We start from the raw sequence: 16,897 nt of genomic DNA, 5'->3' as shown, positions 1-16,897 counted from the left end.
CATTTTATGATGTGCCAAATGTTTTCTATGGGTGAAAGATCTGGACTGCAGGCTGGCCAGTTCAGTACCCAGACCCTTCTTCTACGCAGCCATGATGCTGTAATTGATGCAGTATGTGGTTTGGCATTGTCATGTTGGAAAACGCAAGGTCTTCCCTGAAAGAGACATCGTCTGGATGGGAGCATATGTTGCTCTAGAACCTGGATATAACTTTCAGCATTGATGGTGTCTTTCCAGATGTGTAAGCTGCCCATGCCACACGCACTAATGCAACCCCATACCATCAGAGATGCAGGCTTCTGAACTGAGCGCTGATAACAACTTGGGTCATCCTTCTCCTCTTTAGTCCGAATGACACGGCGTCCCTGATTTCCATAAAGAACTTCAAATTTTGATTTGTCTGACCACAGAACAGTTTTCCACTTTGCCACAGTCCATTTTAAATGAGCCTTGGCCCAGAGAAGACGTCTGCGCTTCTGGATCATGCTTAGATACGGCTTCTTCTTTGAACTATAGAGTTTTAGCTGGCAACGGCGGATGGCACGGTGAATTGTGTTCACAGATAATGTTCTCTGGAAATATTCCTGAGCCCATTTTGTGATTTCCATTACAGAAGCATGCCTGTATGTGATGCAGTGCCGTCTAAGGGCCCGAAGATCACGGTATGGTTTTCCGGCCTTGACCCTTACGCACAGAGATTCTTCCAGATTCTCAGAATCTTTTGATGATATTATGCACTGTAGATATGATGTTCAAACTCTTTGCAACTTTACACTGTCGAACTCCTTTCTGATATTGCTCCACTATTTGTCGGCGCAGGATTAGGGGGATTGGTGATCCTCTTCCCATCTTAACTTCTGAGAGCCGCTGCCACTCCAAGATGCTCTTTTTATACCCAGTCATGTTAATGACCTATTGCCAATTGACCTAATGAGTTGCAATTTAGTCCTCCAGCTGTTCCTTTTTTGTACCTTTAACTTTTCCAGCCTCTTATTGCCCCTGTCCCAACTTTTCTGAGATGTGTTGCTGTCATGAAATTTCAAATGAACCAATATTTGGCATGAAATTTCAAAATGTCTCACTTTCGACATTTGATATGTTGTCTATGTTCTATTGTGAATACGATATCAGTTTTTGAGATTTGTAAATTATTCCATTCTGTTTTTATTTACAATTTGTACTTTGTCCCAACTTTTTTGGAATTGGGGTTTATATATATATATCTCACACACCCGCGTATGTGTGTGTGTGCGCACGCGCGAGTGTGTGTATCTAGCTCTATACACGCACGCACGCACACACACACACACACACACACACACACACAGAGTCTTGCAAAAGTATTCATCCCCCTTGGTGTTTGTCCTATTTTGTTGCATTACAAGATTGAATTAGAATGGATTTTTGGAGGGTGAGCACCATTTGATTTACACCATATGCATACCACTTTAAAGGTGAAAATTGTTGTTTTATTTTGACACAAACAATAATTAAGATGAAAAAAAACCCAAATCTGGAGTATGCATAAGTATTCACCTCCTTTCATATGAAACCTCTAAATAAGAGCTGGTCCAACCAATTCACATCATAAATCACATAATTAGTTAAGATCCACCTGTGTGCAATCAAAGTGTCACATGATCTGTCACATGATGTCTGTATAAATCAACCTGTTCTGGAAGGACCCTGACTCTGCAACACTACTAAGCAAGCAGCATGTTTACCAAGGAGCACCCCAAACAGGTCAGAGACAAAGTTGGGGAGAAGTGTGGATCAGGGTTGGGTTATAAAAAGTATCCCAAACTTTGAATATCCCACAGAACACCATTAAATCCATTATCACAAAATGGAAAGAATATGGCACTCCTACAAACCTGACAAGAGAAGACCCCCCCCCCCCCCCCCCCCCAAAAAAAAAAAAAAAAAAAACCTCAGAGCAGGCAAGGAGGGCATTATTCAGAGATGCAACAAAGACACCAACGATAGCACTGAAGGAGCTACAAAGATCCACAGCAGAGATGGGAGTATTTGTCCATAGGACCACTTTAAACTGTACACTCCACAAAGTGGGGTTTTCTGGACAAGTGCCCAGAAAAAAGCCATTGCTTAAGAAAACATGTTTGGAGTTTGCCCAACGGCATGTGGCAGAGGCCCCAAACACATGGAAGAAGATTCTCTGGTAAAATGAGACTAAAATTGATCTTTTTGTCCATCATGGGAAATGCCATTTGTGGCACAAACCCAACACCCTAAGAACACCATTCCTACAGTGAAGTATGGTGGTGGCATCATCATGCTGTGGGGATATTTTTATCTGCACAGACAGTAAAGCTGGTCAGTACTGAAGGAAAGCTGGATGGCACTAAATGCAGGACAATTCTGGAGGAAAACCTGTTTGAGTCAGCCAGAGTTTTGAGACTGGTATGAAGGTTCATGTTCCAGCAGGACAATGACCCTAAACATACTGCTAAAGCTATACTGGAGTGGTTTAAAGGAAAACATATAAATGTCTTGGAATGGCCTAGTCAAAGCCCAGATCTCAATCCAATTGAGAATCTGTGGCATACCTTGAAGATTGCTGTACACCAATGCAAACCATCAAACTTGAAGGAGTTGGAGTAGGTTTGCCTTGAGGAATGGCCAAAAACCTCAGTGGCTAGATATGCTAAGCTAATAGAGACATACCTCAAGAGACTTGCAGCTTTAATTGCAGCAAAAGGTGGCTCTACAAAGTATTGACTTTTTTTTTTTGGGGGGGGGGGGGGGGGAATACCTATGCACACTCTAGATTTCTGATTTTTCATCTTAATTATTGTTTGCATCCCAATAAAACAACAAGCTGCACCTTTAAAGTGGTAGGAATGTGGAGTATATCAAATGGTACTAACCCCCCAAAAATCCATTTTAATTCCAGCTTGTAATGCAACAAAACAGGGCAAACACGAAGGGGGATGAATACTTTTGCAAGACATTGTGTGTGTGATAATCACACCCCTACTGTTTTATACAACTGTGTTTTTTTGTGCAATCATGTAATCAATTTATTTCACCAAGGAGATAATAGTTAAAACATAGAATATATTGATGAAAATGCATTAAAACACAAGCAAGCTGGCTTTTTATAGACAGACAGATGTATAGACAGACAGACAGACAGACAGACAGATAGATAGATAGACAGACTTCAATACTTTTGGCAAGAAAGGCTCATGACATTCACAGGATCAAGCTGTTGATTTCTCCATTAGTTAGTATGTTTATCCTGCTGTAAAGTTCTTAAAATTATTACTGTTTGGATTCTTATCTCTGTGGTTTCATTAGAGATGTAATGGAACTCACCTTCATCAGCGTTTGGCATTCGTTCTCTGACCTGAAAGAGGAATGGACATTACTGTAAGACTGCAAATGTAGAAGGTTATTGACAATGTTTTATTATGAGTAACTAAAACTACAGTAGATTAATACTGTGTGTGATTTGGGTGAAATAACATTTTGATCAAAAGTAAAAAAAAAAAATTCCCACAACCTCTTCCTGCATAAATCTACATGACTGAAATGCAATGTAAATTATTTGCACTCATTTTCACCAAAGAATAGCAGAAAAAAACAAGACAGTTACGTACACTCTGATTTTTCTCCTGTCCTTCATCTGTTCTTTGAGCATGCTTGCGAGTCTTGTGTCATCCATCACCTCTTCTTTCAGTTTCTGCCCCCCACACAAAAAAGGATCCATCTTTTCTTGAGCATTATATTTCAATATCAAAATAAAACCATTTACACCCCATAGAGATACTAAGATGAACAAACTAGGAAAGGGAACACAACTGTACACAGATGTGATTTCAAACACAACCAGGCAATCTGATCATTTCTTTATACTGAGGATGACTCAAGATAGACTGGAGGCAGGTTTTAAAGGAACTTTTTCTTTTTGAAATAGAAGCTTTAAAAAAAAATAAGAGTACAGTCTTGTGGAAAAAAAAAAAACCTACATCCCATGGAAACTGTTGACTTTTCTCAACACGAGTAATTTTATTGACTTGAAAGTGTGATAAATGTAAGGGTATACTTACTTTTTCCAGGGTGTACTTAATTTTTTTGATTGATTTTTTAAAATTTAAATTATGAAAATTACTACAAAGTGTCATTTATTAGAGTACATCATCTTTATCTGTAGGCACTGTATCAAAGAGAGTGAAATGTTTGCTTGTTTAAACATGTTGAGAAAAGTCACAATTTCCGTGGGATGTACTTATTTTTTCACGACTGTAAATTATCTCATGGTCTCAGTCAGTCTCAATCAATGAATAAGCTGACATTACAGAGTCTGAGATTTATTATTAAGGTGGAACACTTTAGGCATTTAAACTGACAAAACAAACCTCCAGGAACTGGGAGGCCGAAGGGTCTTCCTTCAGCTGTGAGCCGCAGAGTCTCACCCACTGGCTCACCAGTTTCACTATTTTTTGCTTGGTGTTGAGAGCATAAGCCACTTTTTCCAACTCCGAACCTTCAGATGACTCAGTGTGGTAGGTGCATTGAATGTTAAAGAAAATTAAGTTTATTCATTCACACAAAAGTTATACACCTGATGTATCTAGAGTCAGGCGGCACGGTGGTGTAGTGGTTAGCGCTGTCGCCTCACAGCAAGAAGGTCCGGGTTTGAGCCCCATGGCCGACAAGGGCCTTTCTGTGTGGAGTTTGCATGTTCTCCCCGTGTCCGCGTGGGTTTCCTCCGGGTGCTCCGGTTTCCCCCACAGTCCAAAGACATGCAGGTTAGGTTAACTGGTGACTCTAAATTGACCGTAGGTGTGAATGGTTGTCTGTGTCAGCCCTGTGATGACCTGGCGACTTGTCCAAGGTGTATCCTGCCTTTTGCCCGTAGTCAGCTGGGATAGGCTCCAGCTTGCCTGCGACCCTGTAGAACAGGTTAAAGCGGCTAGAGATAATGAGATGAGATGAGTACCTAGAGTAATAGGAAATGAACAGGTTGAAGGTCAAGATAAGGATCGCTGTGAATAAAAACTGCACTGTTGTAATGGCTGCCTACTAACTATTAGGGGTGTGCAAAAATATTGTTTTGATTAACTGTTTTTTAAAATGCATTTAATTAAATATTAATCTGTAAAATTAATTAATCCATCTTTTAGACTATATGCATTTTTTGGGTGACCAATTTTCTAGGTTCATTTCTGCTATTATTAAACATTGCCAGGGAATTAAATAGACAGGCTCTGTGCAGAGTTTTCCAAAAGCATCGTAGCACAAAGATCATCATGAAATGGTAGCGCGAGCAGCACAATGAACACCCTCTCTCCTAGTTAAGCTTCTCTTAGCATTAAAAGGCTTTTAGGAAACCCACCACTGGCCTGTAAGCTGTAGAGGTTAACTTGTTCTATACAGTATTTCATATCTCATTCCTAGTGAATCAATATGGAATTGGAATCAAATCACATTGGATTGAGTCAATTCATTAGCCTGTGAATCGGAATCAAATCGGGGAATCTGTGCCAATATCCAGCGCTTCCAACTATTCCCGACACTAGAGAATCAGTAGCAATAATGTAGCACTCAAATATAAGCATTAGATTTCATGAATCAAATGATTTTGTTCATGAGATGGTACCAGTGAGAGGATATTGATGCTGAAGGGCACGGCAGAGCTGTGCAGAAGGCATGAATACTTGGTGTGTGAGAAGAAAGTCACTAACACATGGATCTGCAGAATCAAAAAAACACACACACTTGAGCTTTTTCTATTACATATGAACACAGACTAGGATAAGGATCCAGAGTATCCCATTAAAGTGCCAGAGTAAAATCGTGATGTATAAAAGTTTTATATCTAAGGAATAAAACACGATGGGACGTGTTACAGCAAACTAGTCAGTGAGATCCAACAAGAAGCTGATTGTTTTCCTGCAACACGTACCCTTATACCACAGCATTTGTCAACAATTAAATTTTTAAATGTATTATTAAATGACAATTTATTTGTTCTGTTGTTTATTATTAGGCTTAAATTACGTGTTGCATCAGCCATATGATAATGCATTAGAACAAGTGCATTAATATAAATCTGTGATTTGTATTACAACTGGCATTACTGTCAGCTATTGTGCGGTTCTAGAAAATTAATCAATACCTTCTGACCAATCAGATTTGGGAATTCAACAGTACTGTGGTATAATCTATATTATTCTATCCACATTCACTGGATATGAGCAACTGTGCGTTCTGATTGGTTACTCTACTACTAAGCTATCAGCTCATATACCGTGAGTAGAGAAAAACAAAATGGCGGAGCGTGTTGCTGCACCAACCGAGGACGAAATAAAAATTCTACTCAAAAACAAAACCCCCAAAATTGTTAAAGTATTTAAAAGAAACAGAAATAGCTAAAAGAATATAGTCCCTCCTCCCCTGAATATCGCCTGCTCCACACTCCAGCCCAGTTCCCCCCCCAATCTGTCCCTCTGAGTTACATGTTGATCCTGGGATTGAGATGCTGGCCTCTTCTGCCCCTCGGACCTGCTTGATCCATCCTGGTGCCCTGAGTCTGGTCGGAGTTGTATCGCACCGCTCCTGTGAAGGACGGCCCCATAAGCACAGTTGAGGGTTATACCTGTTAAAACTGTTAATATTATAGTCAGGCTGTCTGTTGTTGCCCAAATGAGGATGGGTTCCCTTTTGAGTCTGGTTCCTCTCGAGGTTTCTTCCTCATGTCATCTGAGGGAGTTTTTCCTTGCCACCGTTGCCACAGGCTTGCTCATTGGGGATAGATTAGGGATAAAATTAGCTCATGTTTTAAGTCGTTCAAATTCTGTAAAGCTGCTTTGCGACAATGTTTATTGTTAAAAGCGCTATACAAATAAACTTGATTTGATTTTGATTTGGTGGCAGTAATGCACCTTCAAGTTGGTTTGCCAACCACCAAAAAACCCTAAAGAAGAAGAAACCCCCCAAAAAACCAGAAAAAAACCAACAAAATATGGAATAAAAGTATTTGATGATAAGAACATATCTTTATTTTTCAAGAATTATTGCATTTTTCACAAATTGCTAGTGTCAGTTCGCAGTTCTAAGTGGAAATGATTTTGTTGGATGTTTTGTATAAAATTTATTTATTGAATTTGAAAAAAAAAATGCTCTGTTTCTCAAAATCCAGTGAATGTGGATAGAATAAAACAGTTATTCCACTCAATCTCATCATACATGGCTTAATGCCAACTTGGTGCTCCGTGCCTCATTGGCCATCAGCTCATGTACGACTTGATTTCGTGGAATAACTTAATTATTATATAATAAGTTGCAAGTTTATTAGTTTCTGCTAGTTATCTATTAAACAGGCAGATCAGTTGCTGATAACAGAAATATAACAGTTATAGAAAGCACATATACATGGTCACACCTATGGTATCACAGCCATTGGTATCCAGTTTAATTGTCTCCAGGACATGTTCAAGAATCTTCTCTGGTGTTCCTGACATCACTGTATACCTGAGAGGGAAGTCAGTGTGAATGTGTGATGAGAGGGTGAACCATGTACAGTTTACAATAGTACCAAATCACTAATGCCACAGTTTCCTGCCTTTGTTATCATTCCAGTGGAGAAGAATGCTATGTTGTTGGGTCCTGTTAATGGTTTGTTACATGGAATGTGTTCACCTGCTTTGTGTTAGTCCTGCATTATTTTGTCTATGTATACCAGAGGTGTCAAATACATGGCCCAGAAGTGCAATAAATGTTCTAATCTGGTCCCCAAATGAATGTAGCATGTATGTTTTACATCCATAGTTTTCACAACGTGAGGTCACAAAAATGTGTGTAGATAATTTTGTCAGCATCAGGCTGGTTTTTCTCCCATAGACAGCTCTCTGGTTTATATGTTGGTTTATCCTTTTTAACAACAAATGCAGTCTTCACAGAAGAAGCCCAGGGCTCAGACCAAGAGCATACGTTCAGAGCTGTTAATTGTTTAATCAAACAGGGCACACCTGGGCATCAAGAAACACCCGTCAGTCACATTTCCCAATATTTTTGATCATTTGAAAAAAATGTACGAGTTCAAAGAAAAGGTGCTATGATTTTAGTTGTCTAAAACATTTATATTTAAAATTTTTTGAATGTTCTCAGTGGTTATTAAAAGAATATGGGGCACATCACCATGAAATGAGTCCAGTGTCGGAAAAGTTCATTCTGACATACAGTGATTTAAAATGAGTAAATAAAAAACAAACAAACAAACAAACAAACACATTTTTCTAAATTTGCCATAAATACATTTCTCAATATATCTATCACCAAAATATTATACTATAAAACCTATAAATATGACATTGTAGATCAAATAAATGTGTGCTATACATTAATTGCGCCACAGTACCTGAGCGAACGTCTGGTCCTTTATGACCTGTCACGCCTACTTAGATCAAAAGGTGCAGGATATTTGCTGGTACCTCATATAGTGAAGGCTACATCAGGGGGCAAAGCCTTTTCTTACAAAGGCCCCACAGTTATGGAACAGCTTTCCAAGTAGTGTTTGGGACTCAGACACAGTCTCAGCATTTAAGTCTAAGCTGAAAACATATCTGTTTAGTCAAGCCTTTTGTTAATAGTTTTATTATGTAAAGGAGTAGATCTGGAGGGTCTTCAGGCAGAGAGTGTAAACTGGGATGTATGGATGCTGTCGGCTCCCCACTCACTCGGGTTTGTTGACGGTGTAGTGGCTGACTGCTTTATGTCCCGGGGTGCCCTCATGTCTGTGTTACCTTCTGGCTCTCCCCTTTTAGTTATGCTGTTAGTTTTGTCAGAGTCCCTGCCTGCACTCAGTGCAAAATGTATCCTGTTCTTACTAATTAGGTGACATTGGGCATACCTAACAGCCTGTATCCCCCCCCACTCTGTCTGTCCCTCTGAGTTACATGTCGATCCTGAGACCGCAATGCTGACCTCTTCTGCTCCTCTGACATGCCTGATCCATCCTGATGCCCTACGTCTGGCTGGAGTCTCATCACATTGCTCCTGTGGAGGACGGCCCCGTATGGACAATCAAAAGTCGCACTTGGAAGATGGCTCTGGACACTTACAGTAATGCCGGAGGACTACAGTCGACTTGCTAACTTTAGGACCGCAGGTGTCAAACAGTTTTGCACTCAAGTTTCCATCAATGAACAATTTATAATTTCAACAAAACAGACTTCATGTTAAAACTATAATGAATTTCCTGGTTTCACAGTTATACTTTGTGACTATATAGAACAGTTACAGGAAGCAAGTTACTTATCACGTTATCTGTTATCACCCAAATGAGGATGGGTTCCCTTTTGGGTGTAGTTCCTCTTGAGGTTTCTTCCGAGGGAGTTGCTCATTTTCCCCAATAATAACAATTGGGGATAAAACTCCCAACTTCTCCCCGGGCGCTGTTAGTATGGCTGCCCACTGCTCTGGGTATGTGTGTGCGCATGTGTGTGTTCACTGCTTCAGATGGGTTAAATGCAGAGAGGAAATTTCAGAGGCGTGTGATGAATAAAGTTGTTCTTTCTTTCTTTCTTTCTTTCTTTCTTTCTTTCTTTCTTTCTTTCTTTCTTAAAATTAGCTCATGGTTAAAATCTTTAATTTTCTGTAAAGCTGCTTTGCAACAATGTCTACTGTACTGTACTGTACGCTATACAAATAAACTTGACTTGACTTAATTTCAGTTTACACATCAAAGTTTACAGCTGAGTTTCCTGAAACAATTTTGCTAATTTCTCTGGGTTGACTGCACCAAATTTAACAACTGTCCCCTTAAATGTTGTTTAAAAGACTGATTTTGTCACCACAATTGCATCCCAGCTTTATAATAGATTCTGGTGTGTTTTTTTAACCTTCTAAAATGGAAACAAATGACTGAACAAACATCACTGCTTTACATCCCAGGAGATCAGCAGTTTCTGAAACACTCAATTCAGCCCATCTGGTGCCAACATCCATGCTGAGATCAAAGTCACAGAAATCACACTTTTTCTTCATTCTGATGAACATGAACATTAACTGAAGTTCTTGACCTGTATGCACTGCTGCCACATGATTGGGTTAGATCAGATTAGATAACTATGAATGTGCAGGTGTACCGGTGTTCCTAATAAAGTAGACGATGAGTATGCAGGCGATATCTGTTTCTTCTTCTTCTTTTGGCTGCTCCCGATTAGGGGTCGCCACAGTGGATCTTTCGTCTCCATTGCTCCCTGTCTTCTGCATCCTTCTCTACCACACCTGACACTTTCATGTCCTCTTTCACCACATCCATGTATCTCCTCTTTGGCCTTCCTCGTTTTCATTTGCCTGGCAGCTCCATCCTCAACATTCTCCTTCCAACGTGCTCTGCATCTCTTCTCAGGATGTGCCCATACCATCTCAGTCTCATCTCTCTTAGCTTAATTCCCAAGCTCTCCACATGTGCTGTCCCTCTGATGTGCTCGTTCCTTATCCTGTCCAACCTTGTCACTCCCATCGCAAACTTTAACATCCTCAACTCTGTCACCTCCAACTTTGCCTCCTGTCTCTTCGTTAAGGGTACAGTCTCCAATTCATACATCACAGCTGGTCTCACTACTGTCTTATACATCTCACCTTTCACATTTGCTGGGACTTTCCCATCACAAATGACTCCCGAAATCCTTCTCCAACTGCTCCACCCTGCCTGCACTCTCTTTCTCACCTCACTATCGCAGCCCCCATTTTCCTGCACAGTTGACCCCATGTACTTGAATTCTACTCCTTGCATCTTCACTACACTCTCATCCCCATTCTCATTGATGCACATGCATTCTGTTTTGCTACTGCTCACCTTCATTCCTCTTCATTCCAATGCATATCTCTATCTCTCCAAACCCAACTCAACCTCCTTTCTACTTTCACCACATATCACAATATCATCCGCAAACATCATGTTCCATGGTGACTCTTGCCTCACTTCATCTGTCAAGCTATCCATTCACTATGGCAAACAAGAAAGGACTCAAAGCAGATCCTTGATGGAGTCCCACCTTCACCTTGAACCATTCAGTTGTTCCAACTGCACACCTCACTGCTGTTTCACTGTTCTCATACATGTCTTGCACCACTCTAATATATTTCTCATTCATTCCACTCTCTCTCATACAGTACCATAACTCATCTCTCGGCACTCTATCGTATGCCTTCTCCAGGTCTACAAACACACAATGTATCTTTCTCTGGCCTTCTCTGTACTTCTCCATTAACATTCTTAAAGCAAAAATTGCATCCGACGTGCTCTTCCTTGGAATAAACCTGTACTGCTGTTCACAGATTGCTACCTCTTTTCTCAATCTCACCTCCAATGGCCTTTCCCATAGCTTTCCCAAGGGAAGTCATGGCCTAATGGTTAGAGAAACAGCTTTGGGACCAAAAGGTTGCTGGTTCGATTCCCCAGACTAGCAGGATTGACTTAAGTGCCCTTGAGCAAGGCACCCAACCGCTCTGGAAAGAGTGGTGGTGTACCTTGTGTCTGATTAGCCAAAGAAAAACTGATGATGTGATCATCAGTTCGGGCGTTGAACCCGACCAACTCAACTGAACATAGCTTCATGGTGTGGCTCATCAATTTTATCCCTCTGTAATTACTGCAGCTCTGTACATCTCCCTTATTCTTGTATATTGGGACTAGCACACTCTTTCTCCATTCATTTAGCATTTTCTCATTCTCTAGGATCTTATTAAACAATCTCGTTAGGAACTCCACAGCTGTCTCACCCAAACATCTCCAAGCCTCAATCGGGATACCATCTGGTCCGACTGCTTTCCCAGTCTTCATTCTTTTCATGGCTGCCCTCACCTCATCCTTACTAACCAACTCTGCTTCCTGATTTGCTGTCTCTGAATCTGACCTTTTCTCTCTTGGATTCTCCTCATTTAATAAATCCTCAAAGTACTCTTTCCACCTTCTTAATACACTCTCTTTGTCAGCGCATTTCCATCTTTCATCACTCTTACCTGCTGCACATCCCTCGCTTCCCTGTTTCTCTGCCTAGCTAGTCCGTACAGGTCTTTCTCTCCTTCTTTGGTCTCCAGTCTTTCATACAACTCCTGGTATGCATCTGCCTTCGCTACCGCTCTTTTTGCCTTCTGTCTCGTCTCTCTGTATAACAGCCTGCTTTCCTCGTCTCTCTGATCATCCCAATTCTTCTTTGCTAGCCTCTTCTCTTTTATAATTTCCTGCACTTCTTTGTTCCACCACCATGTCTCCTTGTCTTCCTTCCTCCTTCCTGATGACCACCCTAGCACCTTCCTTGCTGCCTCTCTTACTAGTACAGCAGTAGTATTCCAATCTTCTGGCAGACTTCCATGACCACTCAATGCTCATCTCATTTCTTCCCTAAACTCCTTCTGATGTTCAACCTCTTTTAGTTTCCGCCCTTTAATCTTCAGCTCCACTATTTCATGCTTCCTCTTTTTCACTTTCAAGCTCATCCTGCACACGACCACTTGATGTTGTCTAGCTCCACTCTCCCCTGCCATCACTTCACAGTCTCCAATCTCCTTCAGGTTACCCCTTCTGCAGAGTATGTAGTCCACCTGTGTACAACCCCAATTCCAAAAAAGTTGGGACAAAGTACAAATTGTAAATAAAAATGGAATGCAATGATGTGGAAGTTTCAAAATTCCATATTTTATTCAGAATAGAACATAGATGACATATCAAATGTTTAAACTGAGAAAATGTATCATTTAAAGAGAATAATTAGGTGATTTTAAATTTCATGACAACAACACATCTCAAAAAAGTTGGGACAAGGCCATGTTTACCACTGTGAGACATCCCCTTTTCTCTTTACAACAGTCTGTAAATGTCTGGGGACTGAGGAGACAAGTTGCTCAAGTTTAGGGATAGGAACGTTAACCTATTCTTGTCTAATGTAGGATTCTAGTTGCTCAACTGTCTTAGGTCTTTTTTTGTCGTATCTTCCGTTTTATGATGCACCAAATGTTTTCTATGGGTGAAAGACCTGGACTGCAGGCTGGCCAGTTCAGTACCCGGACCCTTCTTCTAAGCAGCCATGATGTTGTAATTGATGCAGTATGTGGTTTGGCATTGTCATGTTGGAAAATGCAAGGTCTTCCCTGAAAGAGACGTCGTCTGGATGGGAGCATATGTTGCTCTAGAACCTGGATATACCTTTCAGCATTGATGGTGTCTTTCCAGATGTGTAAGCTGCCCATGCCACACACACTAATGCAACCCCATACCATCAGAGATGCAGGCTTCTGAACTGAGCACTGATAACAACTTGGGTCGTCCTTCTCCTCTTTAGTCCAAGTGACACGGCGTCCCTGATTTCCATAAAGAACTTCAAATCTTCATTCGTCTGACCACAGAACAGTTTTCCACTTTGCCACAGTCCATTTTAAATGAGCCTTGGCTCAGAGAAGATGTCTGCGCTTCTGGATCATGTTTAGATACGGCTTCTTCTTTGAACTACAGAGTTTTAGCTGGCAACAGCAGATGGCACGGTGAATTGTGTTCACAGATAATGTTCTATGGAAATATTCCTGAGCCCATTTTGTAATTTCCAATACAGAAGCATGCCTGTATGTGATGCAGTACCGTCTACGGCCCCGAAGATCACAGGCACCCAGTATGGTTTTCCGGCCTTGACCCTTACGCACAGAGATTCTTCCAGATTCTCTGAATCTTTTGATGATATTATGCACTGTAGATGATGATATGTTCAAACTCTCTGCAATTTTACACTGTCGAACTCCTTTCTGATATTGCTCCACTATTTGTCGGTGCAGAATTAGGGGGATTGGTGATCCTCTTCCCATCTTTACTTCTGAGAGCCGCTGCCACTCCAAGATGCTCTTTTTATACCCAGTCATGTTAATGACCTATTGCCAATTGACCTAATGAGTTGCAATTTGGTCCTCCAGCTGTTCCTTTTTTGTACCTTTAACTTTTCCAGCCTCTTATTGCCCCTGTCCCAACTTTTTTGAGATGTGTTGCTGTCATTAAATTTCAAATGAGCCAATATTTGGCATGAAATTTCAAAATGTCTCACTTTCGACATTTGATATGTTGACTATATTCTATTGTGAATACAATATCAGTTTTTGAGATTTGTAAATTATTGCATTCCATTTTTATTTACAATTTGTACTTTGTCCCAACTTTTTTGGAATCAGGGTTGTAGATCTTCCTCCACTCTTAAACGTCACCCTGTGCTGCTCTTTCTTCTCGAAGTATGTATTGACTATTGCCAAATTCATCCTCTTTGAAAAATCAACCACCATTTGCCCTTCCACATTTCTCTCTCTTACACCATATCTGCCCATCACGTTCTCATCTCCTCTGTTTCCCTTGCCAACATGTCCGTTGAAATCTGCTCCTATCAGCATGCGCGCCTCGCTCGGTATACTTTCTACCACTTCATCCATCTTTTCCCAGAAAGACTCTCTCTTCATTCTCACATCCAACCTGTGGGGCGTACGCACACACAACATTGATCATCACTCCTTGAATCTCCAACTTCATGCCTATCACTCTGACACCCTCTTCACATCAATCACACTGTTGACCAACTCTCCCCTCAAAACAATACCAACACCATTTCTCTTTCCATCAACTCCATAATAAAACAACTTGCATCCATCTACAATGTTCTTGGCCTTGCTTCCTTTCCACCTCGTCTCCTGCACACACACAATGTCCAACTTCCTTCTTTCCATCATACCTGCTAACTCTCTTGCTCTGCCAGTCAATGTTCTCACATTCAGTGTTCCTACCCTCAATTCTAATAATTCTATGTAGGCAATATCTGTTTGTGCATCAAAAAACTGATACCAAGTTTCAGCCCACCTAACATAAGTGTAATGTGGCCCCTTACCTGAAATGACACCCCTGATGTACACCCTGTAAAGTATTGTGGAAACTCTTAGTGTTTTTTTGTAACATTGAATCTAAGCTTTGTTTTATATCTTTTCAATTAAATGTCCTGGTTTTGGGGTGGTGTAGTGGTTAGCACTGTCGCCTTGCAGCAAAAAGGTCCTTGGTTCGAGCCCAGCAGCCGACGAGGGTCTTTCTGTGTGGAGTTTGCATGTTCTCCCCGTGTCTGCATGGGTTTCCTCTGGGTGCTCTGGTTTCCCCCCACAGTCCAAAGACATGCAGGTTAGGCTAATTAGTGGCTCTAAATTGACCGTAGGTGTGAATGGTTGTTTGTCTATATGTGTCAGCCCTGCGATAACCTGCCAACTTGTCCAGGGTGTACCCCGCCTCTTGCCCATAGTCAGCTGGATAGACTCCAGCTTGACTGTGATCCTGTACAGGATAAGGGACATTCCACCAAATGGGTGCCATTTGCTTGTTGTACCACTCCCAAATTAAACTTAATTTGTTATATCTTTTCAACACTGATTATAATAACACACATATTTAACTATTCAAAATGTGTACTGGTCAACCTCAGGCTACGTTATTTATTTTTTACAAGGTTTGGAAGTCAAAGATGGCTGCATAGTCTTTATATGAGTAACAGGACTGAAAGTAACAGGACTGAGTTTTTAGCCTAGGATTAGCTAATACATGGAATTAAGCCACATGGCGTCATCGCTAATAGCATGACCACACTTAGCACATTCTAGTGATTTACCAAAAATCTGTATTTTTAAAATAAACAAATATCATCTAAGAAATAATTTAAGTAACAGGACAGTATGTTGACATTGACCTCATCAGTCAAAGTTAAAGAATCATTAAATATACAGAAAAGTAAATGAGAGAACTAACTTTTGGTCTTCCCATGGCCTTCAGAAGACACAACTGATGTAACTTCCTGTTGAGCATGTGATTTATGGAATGTTCCAAATTTGTCAGATGGGGTAATATGTTTGGGTAACAGGACTGAGTGAAAACCCAGGGACACGACTAAAATGTGTATTTTAACTAAGATATTGTGGATTTCTTATGAAAAAAATATATTTAAACCATGGATAGGATATGGAGTCACACAACAGTGCAAAAGAAATACTGTTTCTGAAGGATTTTAATCATAATATTTCATAGTTAAGTATAAAGTTAGAGTGCGGGGACAGGTAACACATGCTATTTTTCAGTGTTTTAGGTAGTTTTTATTAATCCTTACAATTATATATCTTAAATTTGAAATCAGATCAATGTGCAGGACATTCTGCGTAATAAGGAAATGTATTTTAAAGTACATTTTTATGTGCATTTATACATATAATTTTCTAGGGACGGAAATGGCACCAATTCGGTGGAATGGCTTATAAGCAGTTACTGATAATGGATGGATGGATGTCCTGGTTTTGACCTCAGTTCCCATCAGTTGATGCTGTATTGGATTATGAATTGCTCTGTATTCAGCATGCCTGTCTGTGTTCTGACCTTTGTTATGGACACTGATTACACTCAAAAACGCTGCTGTGTGTATGTACTTGCGTCCTGCCACACACTACACAGCTAAGAATATGCCTGTTTCTTTGTTCACAATTACTGCATTCAATTTAATAGAAAAAAATATACTGCTATCCTTGCTTTTTATAAGAACTTAATTTTTTTTTTACTATTTTTGACTTTTGTAACTTATTTTTTACTTTTGATTGCATTTAAATCTGTTGTGTCAAAATGAATGCAGAACAATAAATAAGGACAGATATTGGTTTTACTTACTTGTTGCTGCTGCCTCCGTGATGGGGTGCCTCTTGTCCTGAGCTTTTCTCGAGGACAAGGACAACTTTTCCATGTTCCTCCAAACGCACCGTATTTGCCTCTACATCCTACAATGACATGAGCATGCTTATTTTCAAAACACTGCAAGACAACCATTGAAAAAAAATCTATGCATGCACCTACTCATGTGGTAATTCAGCATTGCAT

At 40.4% G+C, this 16,897-nt stretch overlaps 1 protein-coding gene across 1 annotated transcript in view; it reads right to left on the bottom strand.

Annotated features, from left to right (window-relative positions):
- The window catches only part of rapgef3 (Rap guanine nucleotide exchange factor (GEF) 3), an 88,743-nt gene that overhangs the window by 14,214 nt on the left and 57,632 nt on the right, over positions 1-16,897 (bottom strand). The window contains exons 10-15 of the mRNA XM_060937356.1: positions 16,691-16,797; positions 7,412-7,500; positions 5,641-5,719; positions 4,383-4,533; positions 3,624-3,706; positions 3,340-3,370 (exon numbers count right to left, since the gene is read on the bottom strand). Of these exons, the coding sequence (XP_060793339.1) occupies positions 3,340-3,370; positions 3,624-3,706; positions 4,383-4,533; positions 5,641-5,719; positions 7,412-7,500; positions 16,691-16,797 (540 nt within the window). The remainder of the gene's footprint in view (positions 1-3,339; positions 3,371-3,623; positions 3,707-4,382; positions 4,534-5,640; positions 5,720-7,411; positions 7,501-16,690; positions 16,798-16,897) is intronic.

This window comes from Neoarius graeffei, chromosome 13, assembly GCF_027579695.1.
Source record: "Neoarius graeffei isolate fNeoGra1 chromosome 13, fNeoGra1.pri, whole genome shotgun sequence".
NCBI lineage: Eukaryota > Metazoa > Chordata > Actinopteri > Siluriformes > Ariidae > Neoarius > Neoarius graeffei.
The sequence above is the reverse complement of the archived record's forward strand: the minus strand, read 5'-3'. Positions and strand labels throughout refer to the sequence as shown.